The 18,168-nt window shown below is 39.8% G+C and overlaps 1 protein-coding gene across 1 annotated transcript in view; it reads left to right on the forward strand.

Moving 5' to 3' along the window:
- Window positions 1-17,845, forward strand: part of evi5l (EVI5-like protein) — a 31,221-nt gene extending 13,376 nt beyond the window's left edge. Inside the window, 14 exon segments of the mRNA XM_014005001.1 lie at window positions 24-113; window positions 437-534; window positions 634-694; window positions 782-835; window positions 1,837-1,869; window positions 3,171-3,311; window positions 5,630-5,746; window positions 5,881-6,021; window positions 6,111-6,287; window positions 6,694-6,840; window positions 6,972-7,009; window positions 7,011-7,065; window positions 7,835-7,930; window positions 13,414-17,845. Of these exon segments, the coding sequence (XP_013860455.1) occupies window positions 24-113; window positions 437-534; window positions 634-694; window positions 782-835; window positions 1,837-1,869; window positions 3,171-3,311; window positions 5,630-5,746; window positions 5,881-6,021; window positions 6,111-6,287; window positions 6,694-6,840; window positions 6,972-7,009; window positions 7,011-7,065; window positions 7,835-7,930; window positions 13,414-13,731 (1,566 nt within the window). The 3' untranslated portion in view covers window positions 13,732-17,845.
- The last annotated feature ends 323 nt before the right edge of the window (window positions 17,846-18,168 follow it).

The raw sequence follows: 18,168 nt of genomic DNA on the forward strand, positions 1-18,168 counted from the left end.
CCCCCCCCCCCCCCCCCCCCCAGGGTCTGGAGATTATCTTCCGCGTGGGCCTGGCCATCCTGCAGTACAACCAGACTGACCTCATTCAGCTCGACATGGAGGGAATGTCTCAGGTAAGCAGCTGTGTGCCACTTTCTGCAGCGAAAAACTTCACRTACAGATTCAGCCACGAGACAAAATGCCCCACATCCAGTTCCCCCCACCCCTCTGCACGCAGACTTCCTGAACATCAAAGATCTAATCTGATTTCTAGAATACGACCTGACACATTTGAACCAGTGCTGCAGGCTGTGTTGTTAATTTTTTTACAAAATGAAGCACTTCTAGTTTTGTTGAACTTTTTAAGGTTGTGTAGTTTGTTGTTTAAAATGTTCTTTGGTCTAAATCAGACGTTGATCAGTTTAATGCGTCCATGTGGGTCATGTGGGTCTTCCAGCATTTCCAAAAGGTGATCCCCCACCAGTTTGACAGCTGCCCAGACAAGCTGATCCTCAGAGCCTATCAGGTCAAATACAACCCCAAGAAGATGAAGAAGTAAGAATTCTCATTACTTTGCCAACAGTTTTTGGGATTGAAGGCTAAAAGGGAAAATTGTGTAAAAATGTTCTTTTACTTGGTCCTTTTTTAATCTAGACTTGAGAAGGAATACACCACGATCAAAAACAAAGAAATGGAGGAACAAATTGAGATTAAGGTGTGTGTTTCATGCTTTTTGTGGTGTTATGGTTTAAAACCTTTTTGTTTAATAAATGCCAGGTTCTGATTTGCTTTCTCCGTTCAGAGGTTACGCACAGAAAACAGGCTGCTAAAGCAGAGGATTGAAACTCTGGAAAAGGTAAGACATAATATTTTTATCTTCAGAATGTGCATTATCAGGATCACATCTTTTTTAGCAGACTATAACTCTTCCAGAAGCAGAGAATGTAGGATTTATCAGCCGATAAATTCACTATAAATTAAAAACATCAAAATCTACTTTGTCTCTTTTTTCTCCTAAATGAACGGTGAAGACTAACCCACAGGACATGAGTAGTATCCTGAATGGTATCTCTTAAAAAATATAGTAAAATAAAAAAGATAAAGCAATAAGTATAGAATTGTTTTAATAATTTGACCCAGAATTCATGCAAAATAAAAAGAACAGAGAACTGAGGAACATCTTCTGATGAACTTTTCAACCAGCTGAGTGAGGAAATGAGACTTGACATCAGGGAGATTAAATAAATATACCAATGAATTGCCACAATATTTTTTTATTTAGTTATTTATTTATAAGGTTTATTCGTTTCATAAAAAAAATAAAAAAAAATTATATACAACAAAATTACAAATCGCTTTTACAATATCTTTTAAAGTGTCACTTATATGATACATTTGCTTGCCGTACATGTCATCAGATCACTGCACCTGTTCAAAACGTTTGCACTGAACCGTCACGATAAATGTATCACAAATCGCTGTACATCTGTGAGTTGTGAGCGTTATTTGGTGTTGGTTTTCTGACGGCGGTGTGCGTGTGTGTGTGTGTGTGTGTGTGTGTGTGTGTGTGTGTGTGTGTTAAGTTCTTTTTTTTCTTCTCCCTGAGCATTCTGCTGGTAAAGACTTCATGTTTAAATCTCGTCTGTGAAATGTTTTTCCTCTGAATGACCTCTCCTCTTTCTCACAAACATTTCATCACTTCTCTACATTTGTTTCCTCAACCTGTCTCTTCTCTTTTATTACCCTTAAATGTCCTCTCGGGTCTTCTCCTGGTTTGTCCTCTCTGGTTTCTCTTATTTTTTCACTCTTTTTCACTTTTTTCATCCTCCTTTCCCCCCCTCTTTGGTGGTGCTGTAGGAGAGTGCCGCTCTGGCAGACAGACTGATACAGGTAGAGTACTGAGAAGCACTTTCTCACAGATGTTGGTAACCTCTGTCCTACTCACGCCTCGCTGTCCACAGACCTCACTAAGCTGCATGAATGAGTTTTATGTTCGTAACTTTTCAGTCCACAAGTCTTACCCCTCAATGCATGTAGTGTTAGGGATTATTATTATTATTGACAGATTTTTACAATCCCTGCATGTGGCATGGTCATTTTTTTATTTTAGATACTTTCAGTTTATCAAAACATTCAGTAAATTTTGAAGCTTTTTGACAAAGCCTACAGGAACCAATTTTGTGTTCTTGAGATATTTCTGCTGCAAACAAAGAAAGGTTTAACATTGCTTAAAGGGATTATTTTGCTAACAAACAAGCTTGACTTCAACAGTTGATGCTAAAGTTAAAACAAAGGTCTTGTGCAACGATCAGCACTAGTGTTGTGAATAATTCTCAGCTACTACCACAACAAATTGTAGCTCAACACCTRTAAAGTTGCCCGACTTAAAGCCATGTTTGTGTTTAAGGTGAATTGGCTGCAATAACCATCTTAAACTGGATTGGCTCCAAAGATCGATCAGCTGTAGATGTGATTATTTTACATTACTGAATGGCGATCAGCGACTGTTTTTTTTATGTTTACTTCTTTACAGACAGTGTGCATGGCAGTAATGTAAATTGTCTCTGATTCAACATTTTAAGACATTTCTTTAAGTCAAACAAATTGATAACATGACATTTTAACTTTATACAGAAATAAAATAATACACAAGCTTTAAATTCCTGTCAACGTCAAAAAGACAAGGCATAGACTGAAGAAAAGTGTAGGTAGAAGCCCAAGCTTTTTATACCTTCACTTTTTTTTCATACATTATCTTTTAACATTTAATAATTATAGAGTTTTAAGTCCATCCACTGGTTCACCAGGCTAAAGAAACAGACAATATGACTCTGCCCAAAGATGTTAGAATTAAAGTGTAAAAAGAACTGAAGCTAAGTTATGTATTTTGCTTGTTTGATTTGTGCAACCCTTTTTTGTTTGTTTGTTTGTTTGTTTTAATTATTTTAACTGAAGTTTAGCCTCCTGGCTCCACAGCTTCATGCCTAAACTGTAAATTTGAGTGGTCTGTCTGCAAAATAAAAAAAAAACTTCAAACCTTTTTTTAAATGTTCCTTTTAAAACAAAGCTTCCCTGTGTYCCCCACTTACTGTATGTGTGCACCCCACACTTTTGCATATTATTTGAGTTCTTACAGTTGATTCCAATGGAGCGATCTCAACAATCGGTGCTGTTCCGACTCATTGATGCAGGGTCAGGTGACGAGAGCACAAGAAGCAGAGGAGAACTATGTGATCAAGCGCGAGCTGGCAGTGGTGAGGCAGCAGTTCAGCGCAGCCAGCGAGAGCCTGGAGAAGGCCCAGGACACCATCCGAGAGCTGCAGCAGGAGAGGGTAAATCAGTCAGAAAATGTACCGATGGTTGCATAGTTCTACAATCACATCTGTCTTCACAAAGATACTAATACTAAACTGATTTATGTTACAAAATGAATGTTTATTAGTAGTACTTTCACACAATGTGTCATAATATAAAAATAATAATGTAGGGTTGTGTGGAAAAGTAGTATTAATACTAAATTATTAATATCTTACCTKATGTAGAKAGCTTTTTGAAACTAAAGGCCCCCACATACTCGGGTCAGACAGGTCCAGTTTTTTACATCTGCGTCTGCGGTGTCCCACAAACTGCCCGGYGAGTTCACGTCAAACTGTTTTGGATGCAACACCAAGCAGATAAAGTTGAGAATCTGTGTCAACTTGTGGATGAAATGGAGTCAAATTTTGAAGAGTGTCTCACAGAAGAGATTAGAAAACATTTAAACTTTATGACACATCAATGAGGGAATATAAGGACTTTCAGAGAGCAAAAAAATTGTGGGAGGATAGCTCAGACCGGTAAGTTCTTTTCGTTTGTTGTTTTAAAGCTAAAATGCAAACTGTCTCCTCCTCCTTGTTTGTTGACGCCATGATTGAAATTGTGAGAAATTAAGGAATTTGTCAGGCAATCAGTACGCTCGCGTGTGAAGTCTCAACTGTTTGCGGACAATATGCTCACAGACACACAAGTACGGTATGTAAGAACCTGAATTCTAAGTAAATTGATCTAGTCTGTTCTGGGCTCAGATCGAAGTAGATTTCTTCTATCTTAAACCAACTTGAATCTTAAATATTTAGTGATTTCAGTGAACGCTGTTTTATAAACAGAACAGCACTCGGGTTGCACCAGAAGTGCAACAGCTAGCTGCTTCTGCTGCTSTAATACTAAACTGAGAGTCATGTAAAGGTTCCAGAAGCTCATAAACCTGAGAAAAGGCTGCTTTTATTTTGCCATCTATTCATCCATCCAAACGCCTAGGCAAAAATTGGACTTAAAACAACCTACAAAGATTTGAGCAATGATACAAAGTGAGCCATGGTGGGTTTAATGTGGGCAGTGAAATAATGTGCACAGCCTAGACCACAGTTTTGTGACTAACACTCATGAAAATAGGTCGTTTTTTTTTTGTTTTTTTTTTTTTTTTTGTTTAACTGGCACAACAATCCGTGGTCATACAGCTCGCTAGTCAGTTCCAAAAACCCAGAATTCAGTGAGACGCTAACAGGAAGTTTGCAGATTTTCATGAAATTTCTTTCAAATTTTAAACATGTGATTTGTTGTTTAACAGCTGCTGTAGCTGGATGGTTAAACCCACTGGGTAGAAAACAGTGTTTTTGATCATTACCAACTTTTAGTCACATTAGTTTGAGCGTGACCCGATTTGTCTTTACAGCTGTCACCAAACAACCACAAACTTTTAGTGTAAATTTAGCAGATGTGCGCGAACATTCAGCTACGTTGATTGAATATTTACTTATAAAGAAACATAGACACACATCGCCAGTGATTTCACTCTAAATGATGTCATTATGACTGCAGTGTTTTATTCCAGCTCAGATTGCTGGTACCCTTCGCCCCACAGGGTTCTCACACCTCCACACACCCTCAGCCATCTTTAATAACAAAAACTGAAAAGCCCAAAATGACAAACCGAGAACTTTTTACGCACGCTATGTACTTGCCCAATTTGATGCTTTTATAATTTACCCCGTAGGAAAGTATTTTTCCACTCTGCTCTGTCTCTCTGCTGCTTTCGTTCTCTCAAATTTGTWGTTTCACCTTGATGTGKTGACATCAAAATCTGTCGCGGCTTTCTATTTTCTGACACAGCTCTGACTCAAGGGGGGCAAAAGTACACATCGATTTGAGTTTATGTTGATTAGATACTACTTTTACACTCTGCTTCAAAAGATAACCATTTTTTTTACTTGGGACTGTTATGAGTCGTGACAGCTGACTGGACACGATCGTTCTAAAACAACTGCTTGCTTAGCTGTAGCCATGATTTTAAATTTAACATGCTACACAACTACTGCATTTATTAGCAGCTATTTTTGTTCTTCTAAGAAAAAAACAGTGGCYTAAGAGGTGCAATAGATGCTTCTTCTTTTTTTTTCTCAGGAGAAAAATAAAAAGACAGAGATGTGGCAGAATTCACACTCAAACGCTGTGGTAAACTTGTTGAACTGCACCACTGGTCCTCACACCAGCAGTTAGTTTTGGTTTTGCTTTATCATGCAGAACTAAAAGTCCAGCAGTACGACATTTAAATAAAGCCGATCAATAAAATGAAATATGTACGCGTTTGTAACTGGTTGGTGTTTGTTTTCAGTACACGGAGCAGTTTGTGACCAACCTGCAGACCCAGCTGGAACAGTCCCGGCTGCGTGAGGCCGAACTGCTTGGAGCCATGAAGGAAATGCAAGACAAGGTGCTCGACCTGGAAAAGGTACACAACGTAACTATTTTTAACAGTTTTTTGTGTAACATTGAGGCCAGTCAATAACTGTCCAGCTCATAAAGCCCCAGAGATTCATTGTCATGCCTGATTGCCCTGTTAATGCTGCTAAACTGAACATCCAGAGAAGCAGCTGCCTGCCAGATGAGAACAATGTGGCTGCGCTGCAGGAGGAGGTGAAGCAGATGAAGCTGCGGGAGCTCGAGACGCTGCGTTCCTTCAGGGAGATGCAGGACAGCGTTACCGAGCTCAACCAGCGCTGGCAGGTAAAACACGCAAACCGGACGTGTCCCCCATTTGTGTTTCAGTAGTGTGACAGCAGGAGAGGTCAAAAGCATTTGTTTTGTCTCTGCAGCATCACATGTCCCGGGGCAGCGGCACAGGCAACGGAGGAGGCCACTGGAAGGAATCCCCGAAGAAGAACGCTCTGAACGAGCTGCAGGACAAACTGATGACGGTCAGGCTGAGGGAGGCCCAGGCCCAGGCGGAGCTGCGGGAGGTCAAACTCAAAGCTGTGCAGCTGGAGAGCCAGGTTGGACCTCTACAATCCTCTGGACATTGATGCTATTCCAGATAAACCAGACATGTTGTTTATAATACAGCAAACAACATTCACCAATTTACCAAAGCTCCTAACCTTTCTGATGGTTTTTCTTTAGCTGCTGTTTTAAATTAGATCTTTAGGCCTTTTCTTGATCAGTCTCTCACAAAGACAATTTGTTTCTATTTTTTGACTGTATCCAAAGACACCAAGATAACACAATTTGACAGATGGAAAACTATTTCTTTGCAAAAAATAAATTCTAATAGTTGTCTGAAAACTTGGCACACAAAGCCTAAAGGATGACACACTTCAGGTCTTTGGAAAAGTGAGCATTTGGGAAAAAAAACGTTTGTGCTTGTCTATCTTCTTACCGTATCTCCGTTTAACATTTTAGAACCAAATCCACAGCAAACTAATTGGTCGTCACGAGCAGGAACGCTCCGCCCTGCAGGACCGGATCCAGATGTTGGCCAATCAGAACAAAGCTGTGCAGGCCCAGCTCAACGAGATGAAAAGGAAGCAGGCAGAGTCCGACTGCAAGGTGTGGACTGATTAATTTAAATTATAACTGCATCTCCACCACCTTTCAGTGAAATCCTAAATGTGATGTTGTTCATTGTTTAACCCTTTGTTGTCTTTTTGTTTCTCCTTCATTCCCCACAATGCATGCAGAGTAAAGAGGAGGTGATGGCGGTGCGACTGAGGGAAGCACACCATGGCTCTTATGGCAGAACTCAGGCAGAAGATAGCTGAACTCGAGATACAGGTGTGTTTGTGTGGGTGTGGGTGTGGGTGTGGGTGTGGGTGTGTGGGTACGTTTTTGCCACATCATGGGAACCATTTTCCAGAAAAAGGCAAGTAGGTATCTCTGCAGACAAAGTAGGCCAAAGGAAGGCATTTTTCAAGGGACACACCTGATTGGATGATCATTGCTTAGGCATTTCTTCATATAGTTGGCTTACCTTTGCAGGATCGGACTTTCATTTATTTATTTAGTTAGTTTCATGAACTTGCTGTTGTTACCGAGGCCATCAGAAGACTTGGGAATAATGTTAGACTGACGTTATTATATGTTTAAATGAAGACGTCGCTGGCGTCGGACTTCACGTCTTCTTTTAAGAACTTCGGGTTACGTTTCAAAATAAGAGCTGACTTTTTTTTCTTGAGATATTTAAAAATAGGAAGAAGTACATGTTTGTTTTTAATGACACAATATGATTTCATTTTTTAAATAAAATCGGTTTTGACTGCGTAAGTGAAAGCAGTTAAAGTCAAAAGTRAAAGAAAAACGAAAGAGAAGAACTAAAAGAAAAAATACAACTAGCCTATCAGTGTTTGTGCTTGAGAAATGCCTACTTTGAGTCTTCAGAGAACCCCTTCTCGAAAAAGCCAGCTTCATGGGCTTCACGGAGATATAAAAACCAAACGTGTGTGTGTGTGTGTGTGTGTGTGTCTTTGTTTGTAAGTGCATGCAGACAATATTTATACCTAAGACTCAGGTAATGTTTTACCAACTTTATCACATGTGTTTTTAGAAGGAGGAAGGGCTGATCCAGGGTCAGCTGAACCACTCGGACTCCAGACARTACATCAGCCAGCTCCGGGACCAGATCGCAGAGCTCAAAAACGAGGTTGGACCCTCCTCTTGTCTGACAAACACATATTCAGTCCAAAACCTTTCTACAGGCAAAATTCAAAAATTACGTCGCTTAAAGATTTTCCAGATAAAAGCTGCTCAACAGACCTTTGTGTTTTAGGTATTTTTAGAGTTTAAAACTATTTTCAAACTACTTTAGATTGTTTCTACTGATATCTTTCTATCTTCTGATGAAAAAGTGAAAGGATAAAAGTAAAAACTTAACCACAGCATCTGTTGCACATTTAATTTTTAGAAATTTATGTCCTCATTGTGTGATCTTCAGAAATAATCCACACACTTCAGACATTTTAAACAATAGAAATAAGCAAAATACAAACAGATTAACATCAGAGAATCCTTCTGTATGACTGATGTGAATTTTGCAAAGGTTTTGTAAAGTTTTATGTTATTTATGACATTTGAATGTGGGGTTTGAAATTCGGGACCTGAGTTTTGACAGAGGTCAGTCGATACAAACAACACAACTTTCCTCCAAGAAATGTTTGTATTTGTACATCAACAAACCAACAAAGATGAATTTGTTTCCTGAAATCTTTATTAAATATGTCTGAGAATGCTTCTTGGCAATACAGTGGTTTGCAAAAGTATTCATACCCCTTGAACTTTTCCATATTTTGTCACATTACAACCACAAACATAAATATATTTCACTGGAATTTAATGTGAAAGACCAACACAAAGTGGTATACAATTGTGAAGTGGAAGCAAAATTTTACATGAATCAAAACATTTTTTACAAATAAAAAACTGAAAAGTGCGATGTGCAAAAGTATTCAGCCCCCCTGAGTCAATACTTTGTGGAGCCACCTTTTGCTGCAATTACAGCTGCAAGTCTTTTAGGGTATGTCTCCACCAGCTTTGCACATCTAGTGACTGCAATTCTTGCCCATTCCTCCTTGCAAAACAGCTCAAGCTCAGTCAGATTGGATGGAGAGCGTTTGTGAACAGCAGTTTTGAGATCTTGCCACAAATTCTCAATTGGGTTTAGGTCTGGACTTTGACTGGGCCATTCTAACACATGAATATTCTTTTTTTTAAACCACTCCATTGTAGCTTTGGCTTTATGTTTAGGGTCGTTGTCCTGCTGGAAGGTGAACCTCCGCCCCAGTCTCAAATCTTTTGCTGACTCCAACAGGTTTTCTTCCAAGATTGCCCTGTATTTGGCTCCATCCATCTTCCCATCAACTTTGACCAACTTCCCGGTCCCTGCTGAAGAGAAGCACCCCCAGAGCATGATGCTGCCACCACCATATTTGACAGTGGGGATGGTGTTTTCAGAGTGATGTGCAGTGTTCTTTCTCCGCCACACATAGCGTTTTGCATTGTGGCCAAAAAGTTCAATTTTGGTCTCGTCTGACCAAAGCACCTTCTTCCACATGTTTGCTGTGTCCTCAACATGGCTTCTGGCAAACTGCAAACGGGACTTCTTATGGTTTTCTTTTAACAATGGCTTTCTCCTTGCCACTCTTCCATAAAGACCACATTTGTGTAGTGCACGACTAATTGTTGTCCTGTGGACAGTTTCCCCCACCTGAGCTGTGGCTCTCTGCATTTCATCCAGAGTCACCATGGGCCTCTTGGCTGCCTCTCTGATCAGTGATCTCCTTGTTCGGCCTGTAAGTTTAGGTGGACGGCCTTGTCTTGGCAGGTTTACTGTGGTGCCATACTCTTTCCATTTCCGGATGATGGATTGAACAGTGCTCCGTGAGATGTTCAAAGCTTGGGAAATCTTTTTATAACCTAAGCCTGCTTTAAACTTCTCCAAAACCATATTCCTAACCTGTCTGGTGTGTTCTTTGGACTTCAYGATGCTGTTTGCTCCCCAATATTCTCTTAACCAACATCTGAGGCCGTCACGGAGCAGCTGTATTTGTACTGAGATTAGATTACACACAGGTGGACCCTTTTGAGTCATTAGCAGTCATCAGGCAACTTCTGAATGCAATTGGTTGCACTCAGGGAAAAGGGGGCTGAATACTTTTGCACGTCGCACTTTTCAGTTTTTTATTTGTAAAAAATGTTTTGATTCATGTAAAATTTTGCTTCCACTTCACAATTGTATACCACTTTGTGTTGGTCTTTCACATTAAATTCCAGTGAAATATATTTATGTTTGTGGTTGTAATGTGACAAAATATGGAAAAGTTCAAGGGGTATGAATACTTTTGCAAACCACTGTAAATCTTACACTAGGCTCCTGATTGGCAGCGCATGGAGGTACCAGAAGCTCAAAACAAGAACCACAAACCATGGTTACAACAAAGAAATAATCTACCAGACACCAATTTCTTTACATTTTGTGCGAAGTATATTTAAAGTTTGTTGAAGCATGACCGAAAAAAGAGTTTAAAGAGTATAAATACTTACAGGCACGGTAATGTCATTGCTAAGTATTCTGCTTTGGGTGATCCTTACCACTGATCAAATTTACATTAGCGCTGTCAGATTATTAAGTAATCTGGACCAAAGTGCTTATTCCTTTTTATTTGTTTTTTGATACTTTATCAAAATTTTAAATATTTGCAAAGTGCTTTAATTCAGAAGGGTTAAAGAAAATAGGGGTGCTTTTTAAGAGGTTTGTGGCAATCAGAGGGGCGCAGCTTGTGCAAACAGATTTCCTGCAGCTTTGCTAACCACCTCTAAATAATCTCATCATCTCCACACAGCCTCACATCAGACACCACTTCCACCTCAACGCAGGCAAACATTTCAGTGCTTCTTTTGACACCAGGTCCTCCCCCAGCAGCTTAGCCAATTTTCATGTTTTTGAAAACCCTGTGACGTGGAGACAACTTCCAGCACTGATTTGACACACAGACTTCCCACTCGGCGCCGAGTCTGGGTTTGTTCATTCAGAGAATCGCTGTGCGTGACTAGGAAGGAGTGTGTTGGAGCTTCGCAGCAAAGTGGGGTCAGACAGCCCCACTCTTTACCGCTCCTCTTTTTCTTTTTTCTTTTCTTTTCTTCTCCTCCCCCAACCATTTTTCATCAAAGCCTCGGTTTTATAAATGAGAGCGAAACTTGCGTGCGTGCACACGAGGAAGCAGTGAAGCCTTTAGAGAAATCTCAGTGCAGAGTCGAAGCTTTCGCCTCGTGATTTAGTCATAATGATACATACTAACAGATTCTRTGGAACGCCTTGAATTAATTTGACACAAATATTTCTACTGATTTCTGTCACTCAGCTTTAAGACTTTAATGTAATGATACAAGAGTAAAGTTAAAGTATAGCAAAGAGTTGACTGAGAAGTAATTTAATTTTTTTCATTTTTAATTTTTTAATTCAGTAGTTTATTATTTTTTTAAGTAGGTTGAAGCGCAGCGAGTCAAAACCTTTCCACTGGTTAACCGCTTGTCCCCCTCCCTCCCCCCCTTGCAGCTACTTTTAGTGTTTGATAGGGGGACGACAAAAAACCTCTGAGATTTGTCATGAGTCACTGTGGTACATGCAACGAGCATGCATGTGAACTCGTCCTGCAGTGGCAGAGTCTCTGTRACGAACAGATCACAGATCTGCAGGACACCTGTTCAAAAACAAAAAAATAAATGTTTTRATCTGTTTAGGTTAGATTTGTCATTTTATCTTGAAGAGTAAGATAGAAATCAGTAGTTTTTAGTTGTTGTTGTTGTTGTTTTTTACATCCTCTATAACCCATTTAAAAAGTTTTTATCACCTCATTTTTATTTCAGAGAACCAGAGGTCTATAAAGTACTTGAAGTAAAGTAAGTAAAGGTAAAAATACCTTAACAGAAAATGACTTCGGTAAAAATAAATTTCACTGATGAGAAAACTACTTAAGTAAAGGTACTAAAACTGTTCATAAAAATTGGGTATGTAAAAGTACTTTTACACACTCTCTAAGAAATATACTGTAGAATTTACTGAACCCCTTAACAGACTTTGTTCCCACCGGTGGGCAAAAATGGTGCGGCTTCTGCCTTTAAACATTTCCAGACTCTACCGGGGGCTTTTATTTTGTGGACTAGGTTGTCAGACCACTTCCTCCATTTCTTACCTTTAGTTTGGCACCCTTAAAAATGTCAAAAGGTTTTAAGGGGTCTGTTAAGGGGTTAACCAAACGGTTCCACTAAACCAACTGGAGAAAATATTCTTGCCTCGTAGTTACTCTACTAGGTTTAGTGAAACCAGCTGACATGACTTGGTTGAGTAAATTCAACGCTTCAGTTTTTTAGAGCATAAACAACTCCTTTCATGATGAGTTTTGACATGTTTAATTTTTTAACGAGTAACTAAATGCTAAATTTTGAAGTAAAGAAGGAAAAATATCAATTTTAGGTTTTAAATGTAACAAAATAAAAGTAAAAGTAACGATTTAAAAAAATACTTGGTAAAATTGCAAATCCTCAAAAGAATTACTTAAGTACTGTGACTAAGTAAATGTACTTAGTTACTATAAACCTCTGCAAAGAACTGGTTTAACAAATGTAAAAATAATTGTGTAACCTAAACAAATGCTTATTTAATGAGTTCCTGCTCACAAGACAATTTATTGTAGTTTTCAGCTAATGCACATAAGAGTTAGATCACAAAGAAATATCGTACATCATGCATGCAATGTATACATGTCTATCCCAGATTTAGAGACGTACTTCCATCAGATGCAGTGTTTTAAGGCTCCCTGTAGCTGCATCACATGTGCTTTGACATCATCTGCCCTTTGTTATGTTGGGTTCACACGGCAGGATGATCACGACGATATTTGCTCTTCCGACAATCTTAAGGACGCTCAGATTATCAGGATGGCTCTAAAGATAATCTGAGCAGATATTCCTGCAGTAGGTGGGGAGTTGAGAGGGATATAGTCAGTCAGGACCGCTCAGATCTCAAATCGGGGATATTCTACACGTTTGATTCTTTTTTACTCGATATCGCAGTGTGTGTGGTGTTTCCCGAGAACAAACGAGCTCGCAGCCCGCTGAATGTGACGTGTAGTCAATCAGAAAGCRGGGGGACGTAAACACGGAGCCATAAAAAGCTGTCGTGACTCACCAGAAAGTCCACTGGACCTTGTAGGAGTCATTTTGAATTGTTTTCTCTCTGATTAAACTTGTCCACAAACGATCAATGTTGCTTCTTTCTCGTCTCAAATGTTTATTTACTCAGAACTCACGTCTCTCTGGAGGTCACCAAGATTTTTCCTCGGACATCTGAATTCTCGCGTGATTTCAAGAAGTCTCGCRTGATTTCACGTCTGACATCTGAATGTTCATGAATGAAAATCTGTCGCCGTRTGGCTGGACATCACACACAAGTGAATAAAAATATTGGTAAAAAATAAGGTGTGGAAGGTTAAAGCAACTCAAAACTATAAAAACCAAAACTATTGTTAGTTTTTGTTGGTACGCCTTGTACACTTAAATATAACTTAAAGAAGTGAAAAAGCWGTCTACACGTCGGGCTCATCAAATGAAATCCTTCTCGTCTGTTCTCAGATCAGGCAGCTGCGGGGCCAGAAGGCGGCCCCCGGCTCCAGGGTGGGCTGCGGCGGAGGAAGCACCGCCTACCAGGACCTGTGCTTGACCAGCCCCGCCTCGGGCGAAGGAGACTACCTCAGCTCGGACGAGGACCTCCTCCACAGCCCGCTGCCCGCCTCCGCCCTGTACCCGGCGCTGTCGGACCCGTGTCGCGCGTCGGCGCAGCTCGACAGCGAGGGCAGCACGGACAGCGAGGCAGAGGAGCGGGGACAGACTCACCCGGACCCGCAGCAGCTGTACGGCAGCATGGTCTGTGCTGAGGCGCTGGAGAACTGAGACCTGAAGGGAGGTTTAGTGTTTTGTCTCTGCATTTCTGGGGTTTTACCGGACTAAACTGATTGTATTCATCCACCCAGTCCTCCTCAGCGTTTCCAGTGTTTTTATTTGACRCAGACACGGTGGCACTGAATGAACCTCTTCTGATGGTCTGTTTCGTCTCATCTACATGCTCCCCATGAGGTYTTATCCAGTGTTTCTTTAAGAAGAGGTGATTAATGCCCCCTCCCTTGTTTGTGTGCCAGAGATTGTCCTTTAAAATCATATCTTCCAAACATACACACGTTACATACAGAAAGACAGGACTGTATGACAACTGTTGCTACTTGCTGCTCCAGATCTATCCCCTGACCTGAGGAGAGATGGGTTGACAGACATGAAATCACTCTACAAACTGAGCATCGCTCTGATCACACTCCATGTTCTGTCTACCTTTAGAGGTTTTCCTCCTGATTGGTGCAGTTGTCTTTGCTCCATTCTACAGCACTTCGAGGGAAAGCCCGTCCATTTTCACTGCCTTCAGAGGAAAATGCCCCTCCTTCATCAGTCCACCTCTGTAGATCAAAAGAGAAGAAGAACAATCTTCAGAAGCTGAGTGCGGTGTGGTACAGAGTGGTGTCACCAGATTTCACAAATCACTTCTTTACACGTCTGTAAAACTAGTTCAGAACGCAAAACAAGGAAGAAAGTAAATGTTTTTGAGTTTTGTTTTGTTTTTATTATTTGTCTTCTAATTTATTTTAATATATATTTTTTATTTTTTATATTTAAAACTGTAGGAGTGTAGGGATACCAACAGAGGCCAAACTTTACGTCGTCCTTTGTGCCAACTACTCATCCGTCGTGGCTTTACTGTGATGCTGTCAGAGTCAGGAAATGTGCTGCTATGAGTCTGGATTTAGTCACATGTWTTTGTTTTKTTTGTTTTGTTGTGCAGGGAATGTCCTGCTTGTTAATATCCACCATAGTTAAAGCTACTTGAACAACTGCGCTTCTCTGCTGGAGCTTTGCAGCGTTCAGCGATGATGGAAACAGTTTAAGTGAGAACTGTGACTGATGTGTGAGAGAAACAAGTGGTTTTGGTGAACACTTCTGTTTATACTGAGAATAAGGCCCTGAGTACACTACACTGGATATTTACTGGAGAGAGAGATTTTGAGCTGCATTTTCACCTCCTCTTCACTCAAATAGAGATTTTAGTGAGAAAGGTTGATATTTCTTTGAAGAACATCCAGCCATGTTTATTTTCCACCATTTTATCAGCGCTGATTGGTTGGTAGAGCTGTTCCCTCTCATTGAGAAGATCGGTAACTCTAAATTGTTTTTAAGTAAGTGTTTGTATAATTGTCTCCATGTATCCCTGTGGTGGACTTGCAACCTGTCCGGGGTGTCCCCCACTTCTCGCTCAGCGACACCCCCCATGACCCAGAATAGAATAAAGGGGTAGAGATAATGACAGGCGATGATGGGTTGCATTCACTCCTTTAAGCTGTAGGTCTTTTTCTGGTTTTCCTGGGTACCTAAAACCTTTATATAGAGACTTACTTCCTGGGACTCTCATGAACAGGAAGTGAACCCACCACCCTTTGAGGAGAGTCTCCAAGGTTGGGTGGTGAAAATAATAATCCAAAACTAAAWATCCAGAGTACTGCAGACTGGACCGGAGATGATGAGAATGAACTGAAAGCTAAACATTGGACTCTGTTAGCTTAGCAGGTCCAGTTTATCGGCTGCTTTGTGTCCAGAACTGACATATCAGTAATTAAAACTGCTTAATGTTTAGCAAAGAGTTAAGATGAGGCTGAACTTCCTGATAATGTAAATTACATGAACTTTAACCCCCAATAATATCAGTGTCAAAGATTCAAACCTTACTGGCTGAACGACACATTTCAAAAAGTAAATAAATATAGTTTTATTACAACAGAAAAACTGTCTGGAATCAGCAGCTCATATCAAACATTCTGTTTTTAAAAAGCGTGACATTAATAAAGATATGACATACAGTGATGAACAGGGATGAAGGTAAATAAAAGATATTTAAAGCTCTATCGTTCATGTCTGCCTCAGGTTGGTGAGAGAAGTTTTATCAAACAGGGTGTCAGATTTATACAAATTACTCATCTTTGCTTTTTGCACAACAGACATATTCTCCACTGGAAGAGTTGTGGAATTATGYGTTTATGGTGGGATTGTTTCTCATGTTCGCCTCCGTCGACGGACTTTAAAGGAGACTTTCATTTGTTATCAGGTCTAGAGTTTTATTCTGGGAATATAGCCGTGTAACTTTGTATGATTATCTCCTAAAGAAAAGAGGAATAATTTCATGCAGACTCTTGATTTCAATTTATGTTTTGGCTAAAAAGTCAGAATTTCCTGTTTATGGTTTCTGCCGTGTTGTATGTCTGTGACCTGGAAGTGAGAGGCTGTACTCTCGATCCAACGCACAATCATGGTGTCACATGACCCGTTATGAAATCATTGACTAACTAACGACATCAAACTTTATTAGAAACAATTAAAGGTGAGAGCCATGTCAAAATAATGACCTAAGGTGTATGTTTTATTTTCAGTCAGGCCATTGTCCCAGTGGAACATGACAGGGTGGAAACTTACCGTAATGTGAGAAACACATTCGTGGTTATGATACGTTTGCTCACGTTGCACAAACGTCTCATAAAATCTGAGTTTGGATCCAAATACGCCATGAACTCTGAATTTTGCTGCACAAATGTCTTGTGATAGTTGGGCAGCAAATTTTAACCGTGCCACAGTTACTTTACGAGGCTGCACTCATCTGTCTCATGTAGGAAACCTGACATTCTCATATTTGTCTCCAAACTTTGGAACAGTTTTTAGAAACCCCCTCAACTAGTTGGATTCAGCTCAGAACTTAAAACACAAATTCTTCACACATTTCGTCACATTTGCAATGTTTCATTGAAGAATCCTGCGGCGACTCTTTGACTAAACGAGAAATAAGGACATTATTTCCTCCRGCCATCCGGGCTTTAAACAGGATGTTGGTTTCTCCACCACATCGTTGCAAAAACCACGTTTTGTGTTAACTGTTGGATGAGGCAACAGATACTCTGGAATCAGTGTTTGGATCTTCTCCTGTAAAATGAGCGACGACCCGTGGGCTTGGTTTTACAAAGTCTCCAAAACAACAGTATGCTGGAGGACAGACAGCATGAAAGTTACTACTTTGAAAGCATTTCTTGAAGTAAAAGATATGAAATCTGAAAGGACCTCAGACTGAGTTGTGCTGAGTGAAAGGTTTTGCACCGTTAATCTCAAACTTTCCCATGAAAGTAGGAAAACCTTTCATTTACATATTTCTTATTGTTCCTAAATCTTTTTGGGTAAAGAGAGTAAATCATGGCTTCCTGCAAACTCTTGACTTTGCTCATTATGTGTTTAGTTTGTTGATTTAATGTTTGTACCATGTTTCAGAACAAACTGGTGCTTTWTTAAAACTAATATGTCACATAATGTGACTGCAGATGTTTGGGTCTCGTTCTTCAAATCGAAGGAAAGTTTTGGTGAAGAATGAGGTATTTAGTTTTATTATATTAAACCAAACATTAATCTGCTCTCAGATCAGTTTGTGGCGTCCTGACGGTGCTCTCTGCTCTCACCACGGTTTATCTTCTGCGATGAACATTTTCACTTTGAGTTCTTGTTTTTATTTTAACAATCCTCATCAGTGCTTTGACTCGTCTTGCTAACAGCATTACCAGTATAAGATAAAGATCAAAGATGTGCCATAAAAGTGCAGATGTGTGCTTCGTTCTGTAACACGAAGTGAGGTTTTACATGAAATACACTGTGTTCCTAAACKTTTATCACCTTGAACCTGCAACACGAGATGAGACAGAAGTGTGTAAGGTTCCTCTGGTTTCTGTACTGTATGTGACTGTTTACTGTCCACAGCATCCGACCTGCTCCACCGTCTCCCCTGCAGTTCAGCTCATTCTGTCACACTTATTATACGACAGGAAAAAAAATAAATATATATATTTAGATTCCAGTATGATGGGGGAGGRAAATTACCTTTCAGTGTTCTGTATCCTATTATTGATGCAAAATAAACTTTGACATTGCACCTTTTCACACGACTGATTCTGTTTGTTTAAAGCAAACGAGGCGAGCTGCTGCGTTCAGGTTTTGTAACATTTCAGACTCTTATTTTGGMGATCTGACTGTTCCTGATGTGAAATGAAACATATGAGGAGAATATAGTTTAATMGTTTATTCATTTAGATTAAAAACAAAAATTTCAATACAACAAAAACAGAAACACAAATCTCATAAAATGAAAGGAAGCAGAAGATAAAAATCTTATATCCGCCCCTATTTAACAAAGAACAATAATAAAAATAAAAATATATACACATTTATACATGTACACATACATACATATGTGTATATATG

This window comes from Austrofundulus limnaeus, unplaced genomic scaffold (genome assembly GCF_001266775.1).
Source record: "Austrofundulus limnaeus strain Quisiro unplaced genomic scaffold, Austrofundulus_limnaeus-1.0 Scaffold27, whole genome shotgun sequence".
Classification (NCBI taxonomy): domain Eukaryota; kingdom Metazoa; phylum Chordata; class Actinopteri; order Cyprinodontiformes; family Rivulidae; genus Austrofundulus; species Austrofundulus limnaeus.